The 24,095-nt window shown below is 33.7% G+C and overlaps 1 protein-coding gene across 1 annotated transcript; it reads right to left on the bottom strand.

The window, feature by feature from the left end:
• Positions 1 to 245: 245 nt before the first annotated feature.
• On the bottom strand, positions 246 to 18,836 carry LOC130812744 (N-terminal acetyltransferase B complex auxiliary subunit NAA25). The gene is made up of 19 exons (XM_057678321.1): positions 18,475 to 18,836; positions 14,778 to 14,934; positions 14,581 to 14,699; positions 14,412 to 14,486; positions 11,369 to 11,462; positions 11,163 to 11,281; positions 10,694 to 10,764; positions 10,335 to 10,473; positions 9,916 to 10,091; positions 8,713 to 8,909; positions 8,260 to 8,390; positions 4,884 to 4,960; positions 3,470 to 3,544; positions 3,129 to 3,321; positions 2,524 to 2,643; positions 2,300 to 2,438; positions 1,930 to 1,967; positions 1,582 to 1,842; positions 246 to 1,318 (listed from the first exon to the last, which is right to left on the bottom strand). The coding sequence occupies exons 1-19, from the start codon at positions 18,631 to 18,633 to the stop codon at positions 629 to 631; spliced, it is 3,030 nt and encodes a 1,009-aa protein (XP_057534304.1). The 5' UTR covers positions 18,634 to 18,836; the 3' UTR covers positions 246 to 628.
• Between the last annotated feature and the right edge of the window lie 5,259 nt (positions 18,837 to 24,095).

The raw sequence follows: 24,095 nt of genomic DNA, 5'->3' as shown, positions 1-24,095 counted from the left end.
AGTTAATCCAATTGAATAATTCTGTTTAATCATCTACTAAGTTACCTTCTTTCTGTTCATTAATCTATCACTTCATCCATGTCTTAACTGTGCCACCCAACAGCCCGAGCATGGGCCAGCATTGACCATTCTCATCAGCAACACTTAGCTGACATGAAAATAATAGCAATACGTAACACCAGTAATGCCCAACAAATCTTTCTGATAAAATTATGATCTTTGCGACAATAAACAAATCATATAGCTTTGTTAAAGGTAAATACTGAAATTCAATTTAAAGTTGGTCAATAAAACTCATCTCAAAAGAGTTACACGCCTAATTTTTCTTTTTGGTTTGTGCAAGTATCACATACTAAAAATGGAAATGGTACCTATGGATTATGGGGGATAAGGTTATTTAATGTACATGATCAAAACTCGAAAATTCTAAATTGAGAAAAGCATTCTAATTAGAGAGGGGAACCCGTATCAGAAGAATAAGAATGAGAACAAATAAAAAAAACAAGCGTACCGCCTGGATCATGAAGTTCATTTTGTAAGCACTGGAAGAATGACCCAGGAGCCATAATCTGCCGAGGCGGTGGATCAAATTTGCCATTTAATTTGCTTTTGGAATTCACGAATGACCTTATAGTTGTTGCTTTAAACTTTTCAACAACTTAAGCTTGGATTCGCATATTTGCAGAAAATCTAACATCATCTTTTGCTGGCTCTTTACCGTCTTCTTAGATATATCTTCAGGACTCCAGCACTTAATCGCTTGGAAGATTCGATCACCCAGTTCACTTTCATCGGCAGTAGATATAAAATCTTTGAGAGCCTGAAATACTTGTCCAGGGCCTTCATTGGGTCCCCTCACAAGGGAGAAAAGCAACTCGCTTCCACCTTCATTGTCTATTTTATCAACCTCTTCTCTCAACCTTTTGGCAAGCGTTTCTACTATACTATAAAGGGAAGAAACTGAAGCTCTAATTGTCTCAGATAACAAGGAACTTGAATTATCTGCAGTTACGCCACTTTTCTTTTTCTTCTTGCCACAAGGAAGTAATGAACGAATGTACGACTGGAGTACTAAACCATGCCAAGCCAACGGTTCGGCAATCAATTGCACCAAAACTTGTAGATCACGTCCTCCGCAAAATACTGAACCTGTTAATCCGAGTTGGTGTACTACACACTTCTCGAGCAAGGAAGGTACAGCATTCCAAAACGACGTAGTCTCTTCCCTCTTTGGAAGCACGGATTCATGAGAACCAAAGCTCCATGCATTAAAAAACACAGAAAAGTTTACCCATTCAATCAAGTCTGAACCAAAGGCCTGCAGATAGAGATGAAATCCTAAGTTAAAAAGGCTACTAACTGATGACAGGGACAGGGCTATCAGCAGAAAAAAAAATAAAAAATAAAAAATAAAAAATAAATTGCAAAGTAAAACAATGTAAATAGCAAAAATGAATATATTATTATTATGCATTTCAATTAAACAGGAATACACTGATCGTAAATCCAGTAGAAGCAGATGGAAGACTAGCTATCAGAAACATCAGCAAATAAACAAGAAAAGAAAATTCCAGCACACACCTCCAGTGATCTTTGACCTTCTGAAACATCGAGTACGACTTTTACAGCCTCATTCATGGAACAGCCAAGGACATTCACATACCGCTCTAACAATGATTTCATCTCCAAAGAGAAGCCAGAGTTGGGCACAGATCCATTAGCCTCTATGCTCTCTTTGCTAGAAGCTGAGACACACTGCACAGACAGATAGATCATCCGAGGAATAAGTGACCTCTTCTTTACAACTTCATGCACATTTGTTTCCCACTCTTTCCTATAAACCTGCAAAACAGTTCACAGGAGACAGTAAAACTTAGCTTAATGATTATGCACAGCATCCAGGAAAAGCAGAGAAAAAAATGTGTATACCATGTTTTGGCTGTGATGATTGAGATCTTCAAAGGGTCCTGTGACCAAAGAAACATAAATTAATCAAGTAAACAAACATATCACTTCATGTTAGAGAATGTTCATAAAAAAACCCCCCACAAAACCAATGAATGATGAAGAGAAATATATTTCAGAAAACTCAAAGAGAGCCCAGTCAATAGTAAACTCGGAAAAGAAAAGTCAAAAAGCCAGTTCTTACTGCTAAAATGTGGAGCAGAATACATTAAACCCCTCTAGTTAGTGTTGAGTTGCAATAAAAGGTTACAAATATTTGTTTTGCAATTTGCATAAAAATAATACTTCAACTAGAAGATAATTCGTAAAAAATCAGAAAGCATACTGAACTTACCTAAAAGATGATTCTTATACGGTGTTGGTGTCCACCAAGGCCTTAATTGCAAATCTTCATTGAATGTCAACGATTTACATGAAATATCACTTGCAAGCTCAAGAGCTTGTGTTCCACATTTCAGGGATTCAAAAACACCCTGAGGAAAATACACATCAATAACTCTTAAAAACCAAACATCGGTTGTGTAACAAAAGGCTCGTATAGCATGAAGCTTGTATTACCTCCTCCTCCTCAATGTTATCAGCTTTCTCCTTCAGTCTAAGAATAGATGATTCAAGCCTTGCAATCAAATAGTGGTTAGATTGTTGCAACCGCTCTTTGAATTGCACAAACTCAATAACCTGAAACACAAGAAACACATGCAATTAGCCCATCATTTTGAAATTCTACTCCATCAAATCTTCCAAAATCAAGAGCATCCACAGTTTGTTAAACCTCATAATGCAGAATGAAGGCCGGTAGCGTACACTTGGGCAAGCACACACAACGTGGAAAACAAACAAGCAATTAGGAATAGAAATATACGGAAAAACACCAATGATGATAATGATCATGAATGAAAATAATTCAGAACATGCACCCCAACTATTAAAAGTAAACGTGAATAGTGCTTGTCTTCATACTACAGGAAGGACCATCAAGAAATCAAGAGTTTGCACCAAGGCATATTCCAAAACAGGAATGCTATAGTAGTACTGTGCACTTCAAACAGCATAAACGTAACAAATAACATCCCTATCTCATTTACAAGGGAAACAGAAAGTAATATAGGCAGCAACCAAATAACACTTCAAATTACAATAACACAAACTAAAAATAAACTTACTTTTGAATAATTACGATGCCGATAAGCAAGAAATGTTAGGTCTGCTGATTCCCTAAGATAGTCATCCATGAATTTCAAAGAGTCCTTCAAAAGATCATCTAAATCTTCCCAAAGGGGAGATAACAACATCTGTGGCAGAATTTGGTGTGAAAATGTCTCAAACAGGATATTTTTCACATCTAGAGTACGATACCTACAATTATACCACAATTACCTGTTGTCAAAATAGTATAAAATCTTTATTGACATAACTTTACGAACTTCAGGACTCCCTGAACCTAATCCCCATAAAGCAAGACGGTAAAATAAGAACTGATAATTGAACTACAAAGAGTACTAACCATTCATAGGCAACTGGAAGAGCGCCTAAGTGAGAATATAAGTGCAGTAATGTTATCTTGTACTGTGATACAAATCTGTAAAACAGATAATCAAAATCATAGTTAGTTCATCCCAATTTAATCAATATATTATAGGAAAAATTGCCAAAAATAATTCAATCTTTTTATGATTTTCCTACAACAATCCCACCTATTGATTAACCATGAATAATCCCAACTTTAGGGAGTATTTGCCAAGAGTAAAATTAGATAACCCGATGACCTGCTTTAGTAGGTAATTCATCAAAAATGTAAACTGAAAATTAATGTAAAATTAGAGAAAAATTTTGAAAATTTACATAAAAAATTTTGAATAATAAAAAAATCAAAAAAAATTTTCAATATTTTTTCAACATTTTTTTTGACATTTTATTTTAATTTATCTTTTTTTAAAAACAATAAAACTTGCTATAGCAAATCATCAGGTTATTGGGTTTACTCTAGGAAAATACCCTCCAAAATTAGGATTATTCATAGTTAATCAATAGGTGGGATTATAGTAGGAAAGTCATGAGAAGATTGGATTATTTTACGTAATTTTTCCTATATTATATATGACTACTTATGTTATATATACATTAAAAGTAAAAGGAAATCACCATTCTGAAAATATGATGAGCAAATTTAAATTAATGAAGCTTTCAAAGATATTCCTCTAACTTCACGAAGAAATCTTAAAAGCTAGAGAAACCTACAAACAAGCATTGGGCTAATACTAAAAAAAATAAACTAGTGGTTACAATCATGGTTATCATAATCCCAATTCTGACTACGAGTCTACGACTCCACGATCCAAATAGGCAAGCTATCCATATCTTAAGTAGATTCTAAATAATAGTAGGATCGTATCAATCCTACCAAGATCAAGAATAATCATAACACGATTTTACGATCCTACGATCCAATCCTACAAAGGTAGTCTCAATCATAACAAAATTCCTTATATTCTAGTTTTTACTTACTGAGAAATAGATTAAAAATATACTGTCATTAGATAATGAAAAATTCATGTACTTATTGATTCGCAGTTCATAATTTGATTATTAAAAGCATTCTTTTTAATCAATTAAAAATATGAAGTCAAATAAATATTTATTTACAGCATAACACTATAAGGATGAAATAAAATGAACAAATACAACTGACAATCAATATATCCTATAACATATCAAAACATATTTGTAGGATATTACAATCCTACGATTCGATTCTACCGATTTTGATCATATCCCCGTATTGATCTTAACTAAGATTCTGATTCCAACAACCTTGGCTACAACACTTGAAAATCCACAAAAATGATCACAAGTATTTACTCATTAAAGTATTAAAGAGAATGCATTTCGATAGAAACAACTAGGAGAATAAAGATTACCTCCTGATATTTAATCCTAGTTCCAGCATCATAATAGCCTCGAACAAATACCCAATGGTGCTTGTTTTCCAATATAACTGAAAGCAGTAAAAGGGTTTGGAACAAATACATCAATACAAATGGAAGAGCAACAACACATTATGTACAACAAAAGGAGAGTTTCATAACTAACAAAGATTTGGTATGATATCATCATTTCAGAGTCATACAAAAAAAATATAAAAATGCTAAACATAATCAAAAGTAAAGCCCACATGCAGAAGATAACCCATAAAAACGAAGAAACACTCCAAAATCCAAAATTGTGTAGCTATAGTGAATGCAAAATCTTGCATGCTGTTAAATGTTCTCCGACCGCTAAAATGTATTTTAGATAAGAAAAGGGATATTTTGAAGAAGAATCAAAAACAAAGAGGAAAATTACTCCTTTGACTTTGAATTTTTCTTTTTCTTATGTCAAAAAAGAATTACCTCCAAAAAGAACAAAATATAGTCAAAAAATTTTATTTTCTAAATTCACATGTCCAAAAGGGACTGTGGAGAATGCTAGACTAATGATTAAGATGCATCAAAGTTCCAAGGATTATAGATAGTCTCCTGCTGATATATAGTTCTTCATAATTCATATAGCTCATGGAGAAAGAGATTTTATCAATGTTGTGAAGTCAGCTATAGTGATCATGCCATCATGGTGATGATAGATAATAACTTAATATTTTAATGGAGTTCATATTCCTTCCATTCACTTCATTGATGCATTGGTTCAAGATCATTTATTCATTATGGTTCATTTGATCATATTGTTAAACTATTTCATATAGTTAGTAATTGCTCTTTGGTACATGCTTTTATTGCTTTATGTAATGTCTTTATGTTGTTTAGAGGCTAGTATCAGTTTGTTTTTCAATTCCCTAAACAAAAGATGAGCCATTTTTAGGGTACGTCTAGGATTTCTAGAGAACTCCAGATTAGTACTAGACTATACACATTGTTAAAAAGCACTTGTTTTGAGTCTTTTTAATGTTTTATTCTTGCTATTTTATACCCTAAGTCATTAGGACACTTGATTCTTATGTCAATCTGAGTCAAGTTTAGAGTAATATAAGTCAGGATTTAGGATTAAACTATATTATTCTCATGTATACTTAGATTGAGTTGTAATTTTTATTTTCATAGAAAAACTTTTAAGCTTAAACAAATCATGTAATTGTATAAGAACTAAATGATTTATCAATGGAGAAAATTAACTAAAAGAAGAACATAAATTACAAGTTAAATATTCCTTATGCGAGGAAAAATACAAGAGGAGTTGAAACATGAAATTCAAACTTTATTGGAGGAATTTTCTTGAATAAAGAATAAGCAGAAATTACCTCCCCCACTACTCCCATCACATGCCTCACACCATCAACCATCAAGAAGCTTTGCCTCAACAACTTCCATATCATCACATTACTTCCCCACTTCAAGCACCCATGAAGAATAGTAATTTCACGTAATTCTTTCTATAAATAGTCTTTATATGTACTTAAAAATCAGATTTGAATTAATGAAACTGAGTTTTGAGCTTAGTGCTTGTTTTTAATTTTAAGTTATTTCTAGGATTAAAAAATCACTTGATTGAAGTTTCTATGCTTAGTAGTCTTTTGCAAGATTACTTGTAGTCTTAGGAGCCTTTGTGAGAGTATTGTGGTGGGTCTAATCAATACTTGAACAAAGCCATTTCTATCTTTTTATCTTCATAAAGTATTCATCATAATAGGTGTGTATCAGATGTATTTGAGTGAGAATTTCTCTTGATTTACATCTAGTAGTTCTTAACTTTAACCACAGCCGTTAGTCTAAACACATTTCCTTAATCACAAAGGAAACTTTGATTGATATTTGAGGTGAATTATATTAGAAATTTTATTTCTGAACTTATAAAAATCGATCTTTGGGCATCATAGTCTAGCTTTCCTAGCTAGCCTATATCCTAATTCCTCGGTATATAAATGTGAAACATTTGGATTTTTGCATTTTTCGACTCTTAACTTCCGCCATAAATATCTTCAATTAACTAAGAACATAAATTAACAAAAGTTGATAGTAAGAAACTAGTCATCAAGACGAATCTGATAAAATCTCACTTAAATACTTTTATTCTTACGCATTAGTAACCAATTGAGGTTCATTTTCTTGAGTGATATAAAAATTCAACATGCTGCAAGTGAAATATACAGATGTAGTATTAATGGATCTTCAATTTCAAAACATCAACTTAAATGTAGACGGTAACCCATCCACAAACAACCTCCACGGCTCCACCACTATCCAGTCTAAGGCAACCACCAGACAAAAGTGGCAACTTACAAAGCCACTAGTCTAGCTTTCACCTCACTTCCTCTCACCAAACTTTTTCCTCCCTAAATTTCCAACCATCCAAGCAACTGTTACTAGTCGAAGAAAAGGCAGCAACATTTGCGGATGAAGAGAGTTCAAATGAGAGTCATGAGAAAGATTTATGGAGAATGAAGGAGGTTAAACAAGAAAGCAAAAATGTAGGATACAAGCACAACATAATCACTAAGATGTTAACAGAGGCTAGTGAGCACAAGCAAGACACCAAGAAGTTGACAGCTTCTTGATTGATATCACAATAACAGCAATATGATATGACTCACATGGTCAGTAAGGGGTAGTTTGGTCTTTTGGTTAGGGTTAGATACTTAGATTAGTTTTGGGTTTCTGTTTTTGTGGGATCTGTGCATATATAGTGGTGTAGGTAGATTGTTGAGTCTTGGCTAGAGAATAAGTAAACATTCATTGTTTAGGAGTTTGGGAGTAACTCAAAGACTTGTTATCTTGCTTCTCAATTGTAATAAAATTCCATTATATGCTTCCATTCCTCTGCTCTTATCTTCCTTTTATGCAGAATTGGTACAGTGGGCTGCCATTTATCTTTCATCATTTGACCAGTGTTAAGTGACTCTGTCCTTCTCAAGGAAATACAGTCATATCACAGTAATACAAAACGGTAATGCAGATAAAATCCGGCAAGGATGAAGGAGGAGCTCAAGAGTTCCATATTGCATCCTCTTATTGTTTGACAGATATCACAAAATATTTATTGACCTTCAAGCTTATTGGACAGAAGAAATTGTATGTTCATCAAAATTTTGGATAGTGAGTGTGAGACCATAGGTTACACATTCATTAGACAAATGAAAAACAATTAGTAATGTATATTATGTACTAACAAATAGAACATTAAGATTTAGTATGCAAACATAATCAGCAAAAAGATTATCAATTGCATGAGCTAAGGTATGGACAAGCAAACCAGAAAACATACATAAGCAGTTTCATCTCTAGAGCACATTTGAAACAAACTTACTTGGACCAATATATTGGATGCCATTGTCAGAAGCTCTTCACCATGCATACTCTCTTGTGAATCCAAATCCTTTGAAAGAGGAAGATTTTCACAATACATATTAACCATCTTGACTGCTAAACTCTCAAGTTCTGGAAAAATGTAAATTGGTCAAATTCAATAAGTTTGAGCTGCAATTTTTTTGCAGTGTTTAAAAAAGCACACTACAGCAAAAAGGTGCAGTGGGGTCACATGGCTGCATTAATTCATGTATGCAACCTGTTTTCACACAGCATCTCCAATATTAAGAGGAATGCTGCACTTCTGTTAGGTGTGCACCTTACAACTATGAATGACACCGTTCCTTTAGAACCGCTATTTCTCCACTGCACCTTGAGCCTTTCCAACCACAGGTGATGGTGATGTAAAAATGCAAAGCAAAGGTTCAAACAAGGCCAAAACAAATAAACATACCAGCAACAGGAATGTTGATGCGCATTTGCAATTGCATCTTTCGAAGATTAATCGCCTGACCTAACGATTTTATAGGTGCCATGGATATAGATTTAAAACTCTCCTCAAGCTTTTCTAGCAAATTTAATTTCTCTCCAGGGGTTAAGATGTCCAGTAACACTTCAACATCAGAACAGAAGCATGCCAAGTAGCCAAATCTGCATCATGATGACCATGAAAAACACAGAAATCTATAAGTTATCTTTCCAAAAGGTAATAGCACTAACAAGTAACAACGTATGAATAACAATGATTTGCCACGTCAAATCATCAAAGCGGAGTGGAGATGCAACATTTCTAAACACAAATCCACAACACAACCACATGAGGGGACCTAGCATAGAGTCACCACGGAAATCTAGACAAAACTGTGATTTCTGCCGATCATACCTCAAAAAAATTTTAAATCGTGAAAAATGTATTGTTATCAATTATAGCATATGACACAAGTAAACGTTTATATTAACTTTTCTGAAGCTCTTAAGAAACTCCTATAAAACCTATTCCTATAATTGCTGCCTAAACTTTTATATCTGTTCCTCTACATTGAATCAAAATTTTCTCTCAGCTAATCTCTTTGTTAGACTATAAAAAAAAAAAAAAAAAAAAAAAAAGAAAAAAAAGAAACTCTGGTCTACTTAATGCACTTTGATCTATTAACTATGACACAATTTTATTTTCTATTGGGATAAGGTTTTATTCTTGTGTATTGTTACATAGATTTTTGTTTTGACAATGTTTTAAAATTTGAAGTTCCCAAAAATAAAAATTATAATCATTACATGTATCCCTAAATGTATACGTTCCACTTTTCATTTTCATTTTTCAGCCACAAGTTGAATCTGAATGAACAAAAAATCAATAACAGAACTACTGAAGGAACCGTGGTGCCCACCGCACTCCTACAAAACTGAGCGTTTCCCAAGCATATCTCCCTTTTTTAATCTTGAGTATCCTCTTTTAAATGCAAAAAAAAAACCAGCTTAAGACTAGACAGTAATCATAAGGCTTGATTTAATAATCTCAAAGTTGATATTCTGTCATCAGGAGCAAAAATTGAGTTACTCCCTACACTAATGCCCCAGTTAAACCACAAGCACCTAGAAAGTCATCAAGAGTATACACATCGTACATACATATAGATACTTCTATATAGTCACGCACCTTGAAAAATACTGCACTAATGCATCAAAAAACTTCTCTTTATCACCAATCTCATGCAAGAGCTTCCTCCGCTCAATTTCAAGATATGCAAGAGGCAGGCCCCTCTTAGGATCACCACTATCTTCTGATTCCAACTTTCTTACAAAATCTAATGCATCTTGGATACGAGAATTGAGCTGCACAATGTCACATATCAGTCACAGATATGTACAAACTAATCAATCTCGAGCAGAAATGCCAAGAAAGTGACCAAATACATCAGTGCATCCACCTAGATGGTCTAATGCAAATTGACTTTACTTGTCAAAAGTAAAAGTGCACTTTTTACATAAAAAAAACTACTCAAATATGAGGCTTTTGATTGTCCAGGGTAACAATGAAGCAATTACAAATTTAATATTCTAGAAAAGAAAACACACCACATCATCTGTTATATGCGGAAGCTTTTCCACAGATCCCGGTGGACGCCTTGTTTCACTATTTGACGCATTGAACCAACTTTGATCATCCTCAAGCAAACAGCCTAGATAATGTAGGAAACACTCCCAGTCATCGGGACTGCCAAAATTGATATGAACACCACCATTATACAGTGATGAGAAATAGATCAAGAGGCAAAGTAGATACTAAGAAATGCTTGCAAGACTAAATGAACTTCCTCCACCAGATAGAATGTCTAAACAGAAAAGACTTTTAAAAAACCACAAAATGAAGCTAAGGCATACTTTAAATAAATGCCAAGTCTCAACTTCGGAAACAAATTAGCATCTATGCTTACCATGTTTCGAGAATTTTCTGGAACGTACAAGCAGCAGTAGCATTATCACCTGATAGCGCAAGAAGTCTTCCCTGCCAGCTTAAGTAAAAGAGTACATGTTAATAAGAAATCAATAGCAGGAAAACTCAGAAAAGAATGAGTTGCTAGTTTTATCCCAACAATAATTCCACAAAAGAGATAAATGAAGTCTTCAGAAAATAACTCAATTATTAACAGTTTAAAGTTAGAGCACTGTCATTCTAACAGAAAAAGACAGTTCACACAGGTTAAGTTAACAAAAGGAATATCTTTCATATAAATGAAGTTTTCAGGAAGTAGCTCAATTATTAACAGCGTAAAGTTAGACCATTGTCAATCTAAAGGCAAAAGACAGTTCCCACAGGATAAGTTAACAAAAGGAATATCTTTCACTCAAACTCTTTGGTCCTCAAAGGCTCACACACAAAAGAACAAAAGCTTCAGAAAATACCTGCAATCGTAGACGATCAACCTCAATCAGAATCAGTGATCCTAATTTTCCAGATAGGACCTCTAAAGCGTCCCCATACTTGGCTTGCTGTTCCAGTACAGAAATGTACACAATAAGAGCTGCACATCAAGTAAATCTTTCAGAAAAAAACTGCTAAAGTACAGCATATTTATCAATAAATAAGGAACTACAACCAATAAATAGACCTTCTGGTTCATGCAAGCTATGAGAAGCAATGTGTTTTTTGAGTAAGCCTTCAGCTAAACCTAAAAGCTTTTCTCCCCCTTGGCCACAACTAACCTGCAAATGGCCCGCAAATTGAAAAAGGTTAGCAGATAACACTAAATTTATAATCATCACCTTGCAAAACCTAGGTGTGTATCCAAATGTAGCATATTTGATAAAACTAACTCCATAATTTGTAAATTGTAATGCACCAGGAAGATGCAGCGGAGAATGGTCCAAGCCAGAAGCAAGGAGAGCAAGCACAAGCCCAAGGCCCACTGGCCGAGGACACAAACAATGGGCATTGGGCAAGATGTTCATGTAAGTATGGGGATATGGGTAGAACAGGTATTAATTTCTAATTGTATCTTTACATTGTGAGGGTTGGCATTGTGATGTAATATTGGAGAGAAAGCAAGGAACATTATGCATATATATAGAAAAAATGCTTTGGGAATGATAATTCTTGAAATTTTAATGCTATTTGGTTGAAGGGAGTGGAAGCCACTATGGCTCTATTGTCAGCTAAATACAAATCATTCTCAATCCCTTTATCTCTCACGGCGGATGAATCCTCAAAGCATAAAGCTATATTTCCATTTTGCGGTTTTCCAAGGATGAGAAGTTGGAGGCAGCAGTTATCGAGAAGGAGATTTCTTGTTGTGGTTCGAGGTGGACTGAACTAAAGGCCCTCACGCTACACCATATTCGTTCATCAGATGGTGGTAGTCTACGAGTAGTGGTTAGGGGTGTCATGGGAAGGAATTGTCAAGGAGTATAAACACGAATTTGTTCATCCCTTGAAGGAATATCTAAAGATGTCATTTTAACATCTTTTATGGAGAAAAAAGGTGAAAATGAGATAAGGGCATCGTACACTCAAACAAACTATGGATTGGGCAGGAATGATTGAGTCCACATTATAGGGAAAAAATGGGCCTAAATAGAGAGCATATCCACATCCAACGAAAGGCCTAACTCCAGATCCTATCCATGAAGACCTATTTCCTCTAGTATTGTTTTATAAGTCAAAAAAAGATTGTTCTTGGCAGGTTTGTGTGTACTACGGAGCTTCATGTAGGGAGATAGTGCACATAAGTACCCATTCATATTATTGATGAACTTCATAGAGAGTTACATGGGGTAATTATGCTTTCCAAACTTAACTTCAGGTATGGGTAAGGGAAGAGTATTGGAAAAACACATTTCATCCACATGAGGGTGACTATGAGTCCCTTGTCAGTTGGCATATACATAAACGCCTCAACAACTTTTACTTGCTATTAAATGATGTGTTTAGGTTGTACTTAAAGAAGGTTGTATTGGACTTCTTTGATAATATTATGATACATAGTGCAAGTGAAGAGGAGCATATGCGACATTCAACCATAGTTTTGGGGCTATTAGCACACCATTAGTAATATACCAATGCTAAGAAATGTATTATAGGGAAGAGTGACGTAGCCAATTCACGACACATCATATTGTATCAAGAAAAGATATGGGACATAAGTAAATGGTCATAGCCTCGTAGTTTGAAGTTGCCCGAGTCTACCTAGGGGTTCATTAGAGGCAAACCCCTAACATAACAACTCAAAAATGATTGCTATTATAGGACTCCATGTTGCATTGCACTGAAACATTCTTAAAGCTAAAAGTTTCTACAAATTTTTCTCTTATTTTGTTTTACGCATGCCAGACTTCTACATCCCATTTGTGATCAAGAGTAATGCATCGGGAAAGGGCTATGCATAGCTCTTATGCAGAACACCCATCCCATGCATATTTCAGTGACATTTTAAGATCTTGAAGTTAATGACCATCGATCTTGTGTTTTGAAATGGAGATACTACCTAGGGTGACGATTTGTAATTTCAATGAATCAGCAAAGTTTAAAATGTGTCATAGAAATTGGAATAGCGGAAAGTTGGAGAAAACTGTCAAATTGGGTTAGCAAGCTACTTGGATTTGACTTCAAAATTAAGTAAAAGTTTGGACCTTCCGACAATCCTAGTCATGACTCTAGAGTTTGAATCCTTGTTGTCAAAACATAGTGGAAGAAATATAAAGGAGTTTGAGAGCTACCCACTTTTCTCATAATTCTGAAAAAGCTTTTAGGATCGTAATAGTCAATACTCAAGCTATAGAGTGGAGAAGGAGAATTCACTGTATAAAGGGGTGTATGGTTATCTTCAAAGACTCCTCCTTCGTGAATGAGAATAATAGGAACATAACAAGTTTTCCATTTGCCTAGTTGAATCCAAGCAAGATAGTTATAACAAAGAAATAGTACATAAATCGTACTCTACAAAGGAACAAGTACGCAAAGTACTCACTGCAATCCATAATATTCTTGACATAATTTATTGTGAGAACAAGGAGTAGGGAAAGTGGAGGGGAGAGAAAGATGTTATGAGTAGGTAGATATGACAAAATTAAAAAAGTGCAAGTGCAGAAAACATATTAAAGTGCCTAGAACAAAAGTGCAAAGAACTCTATGAAACAAAGGCATTAATAAATAGAAGGTTACTCATCATATCTCAATGCATAGATAGTTTTAAGCAAGGTATTAAGTGGAAACATTAGAAGAAAAGAAAACAATGCTTCATACATTTAAAATTCTCTCAATAGGCAGAAATGACTCCTCTTCCACAACCCTACCATGTACATAATTTGTTCAACCGAGAAAAGGAAGTTAAGAAGCTAACCTATAACAAATAGGTCATCAAAAATCAAGGCACATCCGAACTCTAAACAATTATAGATCTCATTTACAGAGTTTTCTAGCTTCAACAGCAAAAACTATGACTCTAAATTATAGTAAAATAGCACACATGTAATTTTGATTACACACTTATCGAAAAATAAAATAACATTTCTAAAAAGCGCGCAAAAAAGTCCAGTCAAAAGAAAAATGAGCGACAAGTATTTCATCCTTTCTATTGAAATCCTGAGCTCTAAAAATTTATCAGAGTAACATAACAGTGCAGAAGTTGTGACAATAAGAAAATAAAGAAAGTGTACCTGCAACTGTATGCTACAAACGGCCCACAGCAAGAACCTCTCTTCACCCACAAGCTTGTACATTTTAATAGCTGTCTGGCAGAAAATGAGGAACATGTTAACCAAAAGATCCCAAAAGAAATTTTAAAAACCAAATAAAACTTGATGAAAGTCTGAAGAAACCGTCAACCTGTTGTTGCTTCACATATGCATATTCCCGAACATAACAGTTAAATAATCCCATCATCAACTCCAGATTATTAGGAATTTTATTACAAGCATAGTCATACAAGCTAGTTGCAAGATCCACTGTTTGCAGAAAAAGAATACAGGTGAGACAGCACAACAATATCATAAGATAATAAGCACTAAGTCTTGCATACTTACAGCGATCAAGTCTTTGAAGGACTATCTGCAATGTGCTGAGGGTGAGATCATCCATTGACAAGGATATATTCTTATGCAACAATTCTTTTGCTTCTAGACAAACAGATAGTGCTTCTTCAGGTTTCCCCATTCTTTCCAATACTAGGGCCTTTAAAGCCTACAAATGTTTAAAGATGTTTTGCCAGTTTTTAGTTGACCATGAAAATATGCAATTTAAGTATTCAGGTGTCTCCCACATAACACATAAGCAAACATCAAATGCCTATGCAAATGAGCAAATAAATGTTCAACATAAGATCCTAATGCAAAAGGATGAAAAATACAAACGTATACATGTCTTTACTCTTAAAAATAAAGTTCATACCATGAAGTCTAGTATAATCAACAATATTAATGTGTAATAGATACTCCTAACAAGGAAATTTTAAAAAAATTATAAGAAGCTTAATTGTCCTCATCATCAATGTATTATGCAATCAAATTGCAAATCAATATGTCATAAAGTTGGTTTTCCTAAATTTGTCATTTAGCTAATATGAATTTAGAACTAACAATTACCAGCACATAAGTGAAGTGCAATAGAATTCAAACACTTGTATGAACTTAATCATAAATAATTAGTGCAAGTGCCTAATTACCCAATGTTGGAGGAGAGTTTGATCATATAGTTGCTCATTCTATGGCGTACATCATTGATGAGGATGGTAGGAATGCAAGAGGGAAGAAGTGGCACGAAGCAAGTGCTTCAAGGAAGTAAAGAGGGAAGTGTACAGTAGCAATCACTAATGTCCTAACACACACACACACACAAGGTGCTCAAAAAAGGCACCACAATGCTCGAACGTGCACGAGCACAACCAAAGACACATCGATGCCTTTTTTTGATCGGTCGTTTGATAAGGATACGTCACGTCATAAGCTATGATTCTTTTATAGATATTGCAGGGTATATATAGGGCCTAAAATTAGTATTAGAATCTATTTTGAATTTATAATGAGATAGAGAAGAGGGAAATTCAAAGATAATATTAAATGAATATAGTGCTAAGTATGTGATTTTCAATCATTTATTGATTACAACCTAATTTATAGTACAACGAAATAACTAAAACTAACTAAAATCATGGGAACTAAAATCATGGGATCATAATTCCACTATTTTTACCCACTATCCACTAATTAGTAAGTACACCACTTATTTTTTTAGTAACCACTAAATAACCTAACTAAATTATCAACTATGAAACACTATATCTAACACACTCCCTTGTTTCAAAGTATCTTCTTGACATTTAACATCTTGTTCATTCATTATGCCATGAAACTTGTTTTTGTGATGCACTTCTTACCATCAAAATTTTCATTTTTCTTTGTTACACTTCTCATCAATCTTCCCCCTTGTTTATGCACTTCTCACCAACCTTCCCCCTTGTTTATGCACTTCTCACCAACCTTCCCCCTTGTTTATGCACTTCTCACCAACTACTTATTAATGGAGCACTTCTCTCCATCATATATGAGGCACTTCTCACCACCATCCCATTATTAGAATTTACACTTGTTACTAATTCCCAAGGTTTTCTTTGAACTCAATGCTTGTTAGTTTCCTTAACAAAATTATGAGAATTTATTTTATCCCTCACGAATTTTTTTTCAATCCACACACTAATCAGTAATTATACTCAATCTCTCTTCCGTTCTTTTGCTTTTATCTTATAATGTTAGATCATATTGGCTCTTGATATCATGTTATAATTATAATGAGATAGGGGAGAGAGAACTTCAAAACTAAAACTAAAATGAACAAAAAATGAAAAAAATAAATAAATAAATAAATAAATAAAACTAAATGATTACATTGTTAATTTTGTGATTTTCGATTAATTCGTGATTACAATCTAATTTATAGTACTTGGAAATAACTATAATCAGCTAAAATTATGAGAGCAGAATCCTATTATTTTTACTCACTAAGTAGACCACTTATTATTAATAACCACTATATTAAAGTAACTAACTTATCAACTTTGAAACACTATATCCAACATACTCTCTTGTTTCAAAGTTTCCTCTTGATATTTAACATTTTGTTCTCACTGTGACATGAAACTTGTTTTTGTGATGCATATCTCCCAACCAATTTTTTCTCTTTCTTTGTTGCACTTCTCATCAATCTTAACCCTTGTTGATGCATTTCTCACCAACCTTCACCCTTGTTGATACACTTCCACCAACCTACACCCTTGTTGATGCACTTCTCACAAGCTACCTATTTATGGGACACTTTACTCTATTATAAATGGTACACATTTCATCATCCTCCTGTAAATGGAATTTACACTTCTTACTAATTTGCCAAGTTATTTTCTTTGATGTCAATGCTTATTGGCTTTCTTTAACAAAGATATGTTAATTTTTTTTAAATCCTTACGAACTTTTTTTTCACTCAACACACCAATTATACCCAATGTCTCTTCCCTTCTTTTTCTTTATCTCACAAGCCTGGATCATATTGCCTCTTGATACCCTGTTATACCCAATGTCTCTTCCCTTCTTTTTCTTTATCTCACAAGCCTGGATCATATTGCCTCTTGATACCCTGTAGCATGGTGCAAAAATGCGGTTGCGATCGCGGGTCGCAGGAACGAAAAAAAATTGGTTATCGCGGAACTGGTCGCGACAATTATGCAGGATAATAATTTCACGGCATACATCATTGATGAGGATGATGGGAATGCGAGGGGGATGGAGTGGCATGAAGTTGGTGACATGCTGCAATTGGGCCTCCTTGAATAAGGCAGCATGCAGTAGTAATTAGTAGTGCCCAGAGTACGCACCATAGTGCTCAAATACTAATGTGTTCTTTTGATTCGGAGTTTGTGACATGTCATATCGTCGACTAGGATTCTTTTACTGATACTGTGAGATATATAGAGCCTGAAATTAGTATTAGACTGATGGGGGAGTCAAATACATAGGAAGAAAATAGAGCTTGAGAGTTCTTAACTGAGTGTCTTCATGTATTAATGTGAGTGTTTCCATTAAAGGTGGAAGCTTTGAGCTTGATAATGTATGATCAAGCTTCAAGCATTGTGAGTAGTATTTCAATAATGTATTGTTAAAGGATTAATAAAATACAGTTCCGTTTCAGAAGGATGCATGCAAGACATCATTTATGTTTTTGTGTGTGCATTTTTTATCAAAGCATTGATCTTTTCTTGTTTGTGTCCATACTTTTTTTTTCATCCTTCTACACCTCTTCTCACCATTAGAGTGTATAAGATCCTTCCTTTTCATCAATCAATATTAATCATAATCAAAAATATCTGAACATATAATCGTTTCCCACACTATCATAGCACAGCCACACGTCAATCAGTAAAGTAACATTTAATTGAAACTCTATATCTTTCTACTTTTACTTCTTATATTCATCAAAGAGCTAAAGAAAAAAAATATATGATTGCTTAAATTTGCAAAAATACTTCTACATACAATCAATCCGATTATACCTGCAATTACATATTAACCATCAATACTAGCCATTCCGATTTCCAAATTCATTTTCAAAATCAAATTCAAATGAATACATAAGATGAGCAAATTCAACTCAGATAAACCAAAAAGATATTTAAAAAATAAATGCATTCAAAAAGGTCATCAAAAACCATAATATGGTAAAAAGAAAGATGCTAACCAGAGCATAAGGAAGATGAGGATACTTCGATAGCAGCGAAGAAGCGAGTTTGAGCGCATTTTTATATTGCCGTGAATCAATCGCATCCCAAATGGGTCGGACTTTTCGCTCCGGGATGCCGCCGGCATAACCGAATTTTCCGGCGAGTGGATTCGACATAAAGTAAGCAAAAAGAAGCTCAGAGACAAAAGAATACGAGAATAATGTCAGGATTTTTATTTAGAGACTGAGATGGAGTGTAAAAAGAGATGCTTAAACCTAATTTTGGATGTTCTGCTATTTCCTTTTTTAGGTCTTGGTTTTTGGCCGGTCTCAAATAATTCTTCCTAGCTTTTTTAGGGGACAATTTGGCAAAATAGTAGTCTAACTTGAATACTCAAGTCAAGAGTTGTTTAGTTTATTGTATATTAAAAAGTAGTTTTAATAAGTAAAAATTAGTTTTAGTCCGTACAAATGATTTATAATTTGCAACTAAAATTTAGTTATAATAAGTAAAAAATTAATTGTAATTAGTTAGTAAAAATCGGTTAAATCAATAAAATTCAGGTGAACTAAACAGGGTCTTAGAATACTTCGATGCTTGGTTAGAGTCATTTTAAAACTTTGGCTTTTTTGATTGGCTAAAATTTTAGGTGGTTTTATTGGATGTAAAAGTTACTTCATTAGTAAAGAAACATTAATCAAATCATGCTTACAAGAAGAATAATGACACAACATTCATCGTATCATGCTTACGAGAAGAATAATGAAGTAAAATTCATCAAATCATACTTATAAGAAGAACAAAGAAATATTCATTATATCATGCTGACAAGAAGAACAATGAAGTAACATTTAGAAAACCATGTTTACAAGAAGAATAATGAAGCAATCAAATCATGCCGACAAAAAGCACAATGAAGAAACATTCATTATATCATGCTTACAAGAACAATGTAGCAACATTCATCAAACCATACTTATAAGAAGAACAACAACGCAAGTCAAGCAACATCCATCAAATTATGCTTACAAGAACAATGAAGTAACATTTATCAAAATAAACTCTTTTATGAAACCAAGAAATATATACCATAGTTGGTACACATTTTCTCTCATGCAAGAAGAACAACAAAGCTTAAGTAAGACCATTTCTACATAACTAAAACAAGTAGAACAAACATAAACAATAACAATAGTAGCAACAATCGACACATATTCTTTGATCCAAAATAAATATATGAAACAAAGAATAAACCCACGAAAAATAAGTAAAAACACAATATAAGTACCCACAAAGATAACATTATCCTAAGTTGAAGCTAAAATAAGACCATTTTTACATATCTAAAACAAGTAGAACAAACATAAATAATAACAGTAGCAATAACCACCAACACAATTTCTCTCGTCCAAAATAAACCCACGCAATGGAAAATAAATCCACAAAAAATAAGTACAAGATGGAAAATAAATCCACGAAAATAAGTACAAACACAATATTCAAGTACCTACAAACAAAATCAAGATCATTATACAAAATATAAGCTTAAAAGTAAAGCAGAGTAAAAAATTTAAAGTCATACCATCACACCTAGTAAATCCTGCAGAAACCAACACAATCTAGACACATATATATATATTTGATAAACAAAAAGAATAACAAGATGCGAACACCAAATCAAAAGGAAAAAGGCAACTAGACGTCTAAGAAAACGATCAACTTTCTCCAACTACTCTTAGTCCTAGTCCAATCCTCCGAAAGGAGTAGCTCCTGTAAGTCCAAATTAATTTTCTCTTCCCAGGTTTTCTTAAATATGCTTTAGCTTCTCCTACCCTCCACTAAGGCTTTCCATCATCCTCATGGGTGCGTCAACGATTTATCTCTTCGCTTGCCCATACCACCTTAATTTAAGCAACGCATCTTTGTCGCTATTGGGGCCACTCATAGACTCTCTTTCTCTCTCTCAACTCCTAATTTCATATTCTATCCATCCTTGTGTGTCTACACATCCCCATAAACATGCACATCTTTGCTACTTCCACTTTATATTCAATTATCTTTTTTGCGGGCTAAAATGTTGATTCCAGAGGGAAGAATAAATAGAACATGATGTTTTTGCAATATTTCCTAAGAAAAAAAAAAAAAAAAAAAAAGACTTTGATAAACGCTAATTAATCTTAGAAAAAGAGCAAGTAAAATAGAAATGTGGATAAAAAGGGAAGATAAATCTTTGAATTAATTTTGTAATAGGAATGTCGTGGTTAGGGCATAATAGACTAGATGATGAGAACAAACTTGAGGTTAGAAAAATGCAAATTTCATAAAAATGTGGAGCCCAAATGATAACAAAAAAGAAATTACAATGATTGTCATTTCTCGTTCGGTTGTCAGAATTAAAAGCATGTTTTGTGCAATTCTACCGCAGTTCGATCACGCGTTTTGCCAACTTTACCGCGGTCTGGTCGCGCATTTTGTGCAACTGGGTCCATCTACTTATGTACTAAAGATCAAAATAAACTTTAAACAGTTGTCATTTCTTGCTCGATTGTCAGAATCAAGCATATAATATATCGTTAGAAAGCGCTTGAAGTCTGGTTCTAATGCCACAAACCTTAAATTAATGTAAGTTTTATTTTTAAAGTTATTGCCAAAGAGTGAACATGTATCAAATTTAAGTTTTTAGAAGCAAACTTTAAATGATCGTCTTTTCTCGCTTGGTTGTCGGAAATAGGCATATGATATATCGTTGGAAAAATCTTGAAATCTAATTTCTAATGCCGCAAACCTTGCATTAATGTGATTTTCCTATAAAAGTTATTGCCAAAAGAGTGAACATGTATCAAATTTCAGTTTTTAGTTGATTAATTAATTATTTTAGTTTTTAGTTAATTAATTGATATTAATTAATCTTAATTTTTAGTGTTAAATTAGGCTGGGCTTATTGTGAATGCCAGCATATTAACGGAGGACACAAGTGCACACACTTCATAAGTCAAGGAGATATTTACCATCCCAAAACCATATGGCAATGGGAAGAAGGTCTCTAATAGCTTATAAAGCGTGCACACCATTTTCAATTTATCGATGTGGGATAACTCATCCCAACATTTAGTTAAAGATAATAATAATAGTTTAGTTAACTGATAATAATTTTTGTTTAAGAAGAAAGAAAGATTTTTGTTTTTATTAACTTTTTGGTAGTGAGAATATTTGCATGTACTTGCTTATTTAGAGAAACAAGTTACGTGTAAAAATGCATTTTGTATCTAATTGAAACAATGTTAACTGACTTAATTAACAAACTTAACAAATTAATTAGCATGATTTTTACACTTACACTATTATTAAGAGGACATTTTTTTAAGAATGGTAAGCTGAACTATTAGTCAAAAGTTTTTAAATCAAAATTAATTTCAAAGTTTCGTTGCTAACAAAATAAAAAGCTTCAACTTTCACTCTATATTAGGTGTTCAATTTTCATTATCTACTTGAATTTGAAAAAACTCATCATATGAAATAAAACAATAACCCTAGAATTAGTACAGTCAAAAGTTAAAGTCATAATCATCAATTCAGTATCTCTCACAAGTTAGGGTCCGAAAAGGAAGGAAGGTAATGGATAAATCATACTCGTACCCCTTCTAAAGAGAAGGCAAAGAGGAATGTACACAGGGGGATATTCCCTCAAATAGTTGGGCCCTACAAAGAAGAGAGGTGAGTAGCATACAACTCACATGAAAACCACATTAAAATTGTAAATGCACCACAATAATAATTAGGGTGGAAAAGAATAAAGAGACAAGAACTATTAATAGTCTAAAACACAAATACGACGTCTTCAATTACTTCTATCTCCGAGCATGTCCTCCGAGAGGTGAAACTCTTACAAGTCAGTTTCTATTTGCTAGCTCATCCCACGTTCTCTTGGCTCTATATACCTTGGCTTCTCATACCTTCTACCATAAGGCTTTCCACCATTCTCACTGTTGTGTCTTCGGTCTTCCTCTTCACATGTCAAAATCACCTCAACCTGTTTTTACACAACATTGTCGACAGGGCAGCCCTTGACCTCTCTTTCTCACCTCCTGATTTCTAATTATATTTATCCTTGTGTGCCCACACATTTATCTCAGCATCCTCATCTCCACTACATCTATTTTTTGTTCGTAGAATATCTTTACAGGCCAACATTTTGTCCCATACAACAGAGGAGGCCTAATGGCCATTTGATAGAATTTTCTTTTCGTCTAGTGGGGAACTACTTTATCGCATAGCACCTCAGTGACCGCTCTCCACTTTAGCCAACCGCTTGTGTTCGATGGATTTACGTCTCCATCAAGCTTCCCATTATTCAGGTTAATTGACTCCAAATACTTAAACTTGGTTATGACTACATCTTGTCCAATACCCACTTCTAGATCATTTTGTTGCTCCTACTAAACTTGCAACTCAAAAATTATGTTTTCATACGACTTAAACACAACCCTTTACCTTATAGGACTGCCCCTCCACTCCTCTAGTTTCATATTTATCTCCTCAATAGTTTCTCCAACAAGCACAATGTCATTAATAAATAAGATGCATCACGACATGGTTTCCATGCTAGATTTTAAGAGCTCATCTAAGATGATGTAAAAAATGAGGGGGCTAAGTGTTGATTCTTAATGTAAGCCTATTTTTACCAGGAAAAACTATGTTACTCCGATCGGTGTATGGATGCTAATTGTGACTCTCTCATACATATCTCGTATAGTCGTATGGATGCTAGTCATGACTCTCATACTTGTCTTGAATGGCTACAATACATGTCCTCAAAATGCCTTTTCATGCAATCAAAAGTCTAAACCAGTAATCCAAAAAAAAATTGTATTAATAATCCAACCTTCCACTTATCCGTTATGTTAATTTCAATTTTAGATTATTTTTTAAAAAACTAACCTTTTCTCCTAATTTGTTGTCAGCATACTAATATGATATGCTGATAACAAACTAAGGGTAAAGATTGAATTATTATAAAATAAAATATTATGCTAATAACAAATTAAAAACAAAGATTAAATTCTTAAATTAAAATTAATTAAAAAAAATAAACTTTTTCAAAAAAAAAAGATAAAAAGTTGAATTATTAACTCGAAGCAAAAAAATATGTTAAAAATATGTTGGATAAAAAAAATCCTTTTAGACGTGTTCATGGATCAAAAAAATATGTTGATTAATTAGCGAGTATCAGATGCATTCTGGAGCATTCTGTCTGACCGCTCGACCTACCTATATGGCTCGCTCGGTCGAGCAGCCTGGTCGAGCGGCACTTCAGAGAGCTTCTGCTCGACTTTACATTTCAGAGCATCTTGAAACAACCTTTCCACTTCTTCATTAAGTCCCATAAATCTCACACTTCATTACCTTATTAATCCATACTTAATTACCATCATAAATCAATCATCAAAACTTAACTTAATACACCCACATTAACACATTCATGGGATTCCATCCCAAAGGTCACACATGAATGCACCTCATCAAATGTGCACTCAAGTCACACTAATCCCAACAAGGGTTTTTAACTAATTTGATTTTTTTGTTGTTTTTATTGATTTTTTTGGGATTTAAGAGAATAATTATAAATTAATAAAGAAAT

Source organism: Amaranthus tricolor, chromosome 5, assembly GCF_026212465.1.
Source record: "Amaranthus tricolor cultivar Red isolate AtriRed21 chromosome 5, ASM2621246v1, whole genome shotgun sequence".
Taxonomy (NCBI): domain Eukaryota; kingdom Viridiplantae; phylum Streptophyta; class Magnoliopsida; order Caryophyllales; family Amaranthaceae; genus Amaranthus; species Amaranthus tricolor.
The sequence above is the reverse complement of the archived record's forward strand: the minus strand, read 5'-3'. Positions and strand labels throughout refer to the sequence as shown.

Bases quoted from the DNA above. Each gene is read 5' to 3' on its own strand.
- LOC130812744 (XM_057678321.1), bottom strand. From the start codon at position 18,633: ATGTCGAATCCACTCGCCGGAAAATTCGGTTATGCCGGCGGCATCCCG. The intron at 8,391-8,712 runs GTATGTTTATTT...ACATTTTTCCAG, and splicing joins CATCAACATTCCTGTTGCTG to AACTTGAGAGTTTAGCAGTC. The intron at 4,961-8,259 runs GTAAGTTTGTTT...TACTGCTTTCAG, and splicing joins CATCCAATATATTGGTCCAA to TTATATTGGAAAACAAGCAC.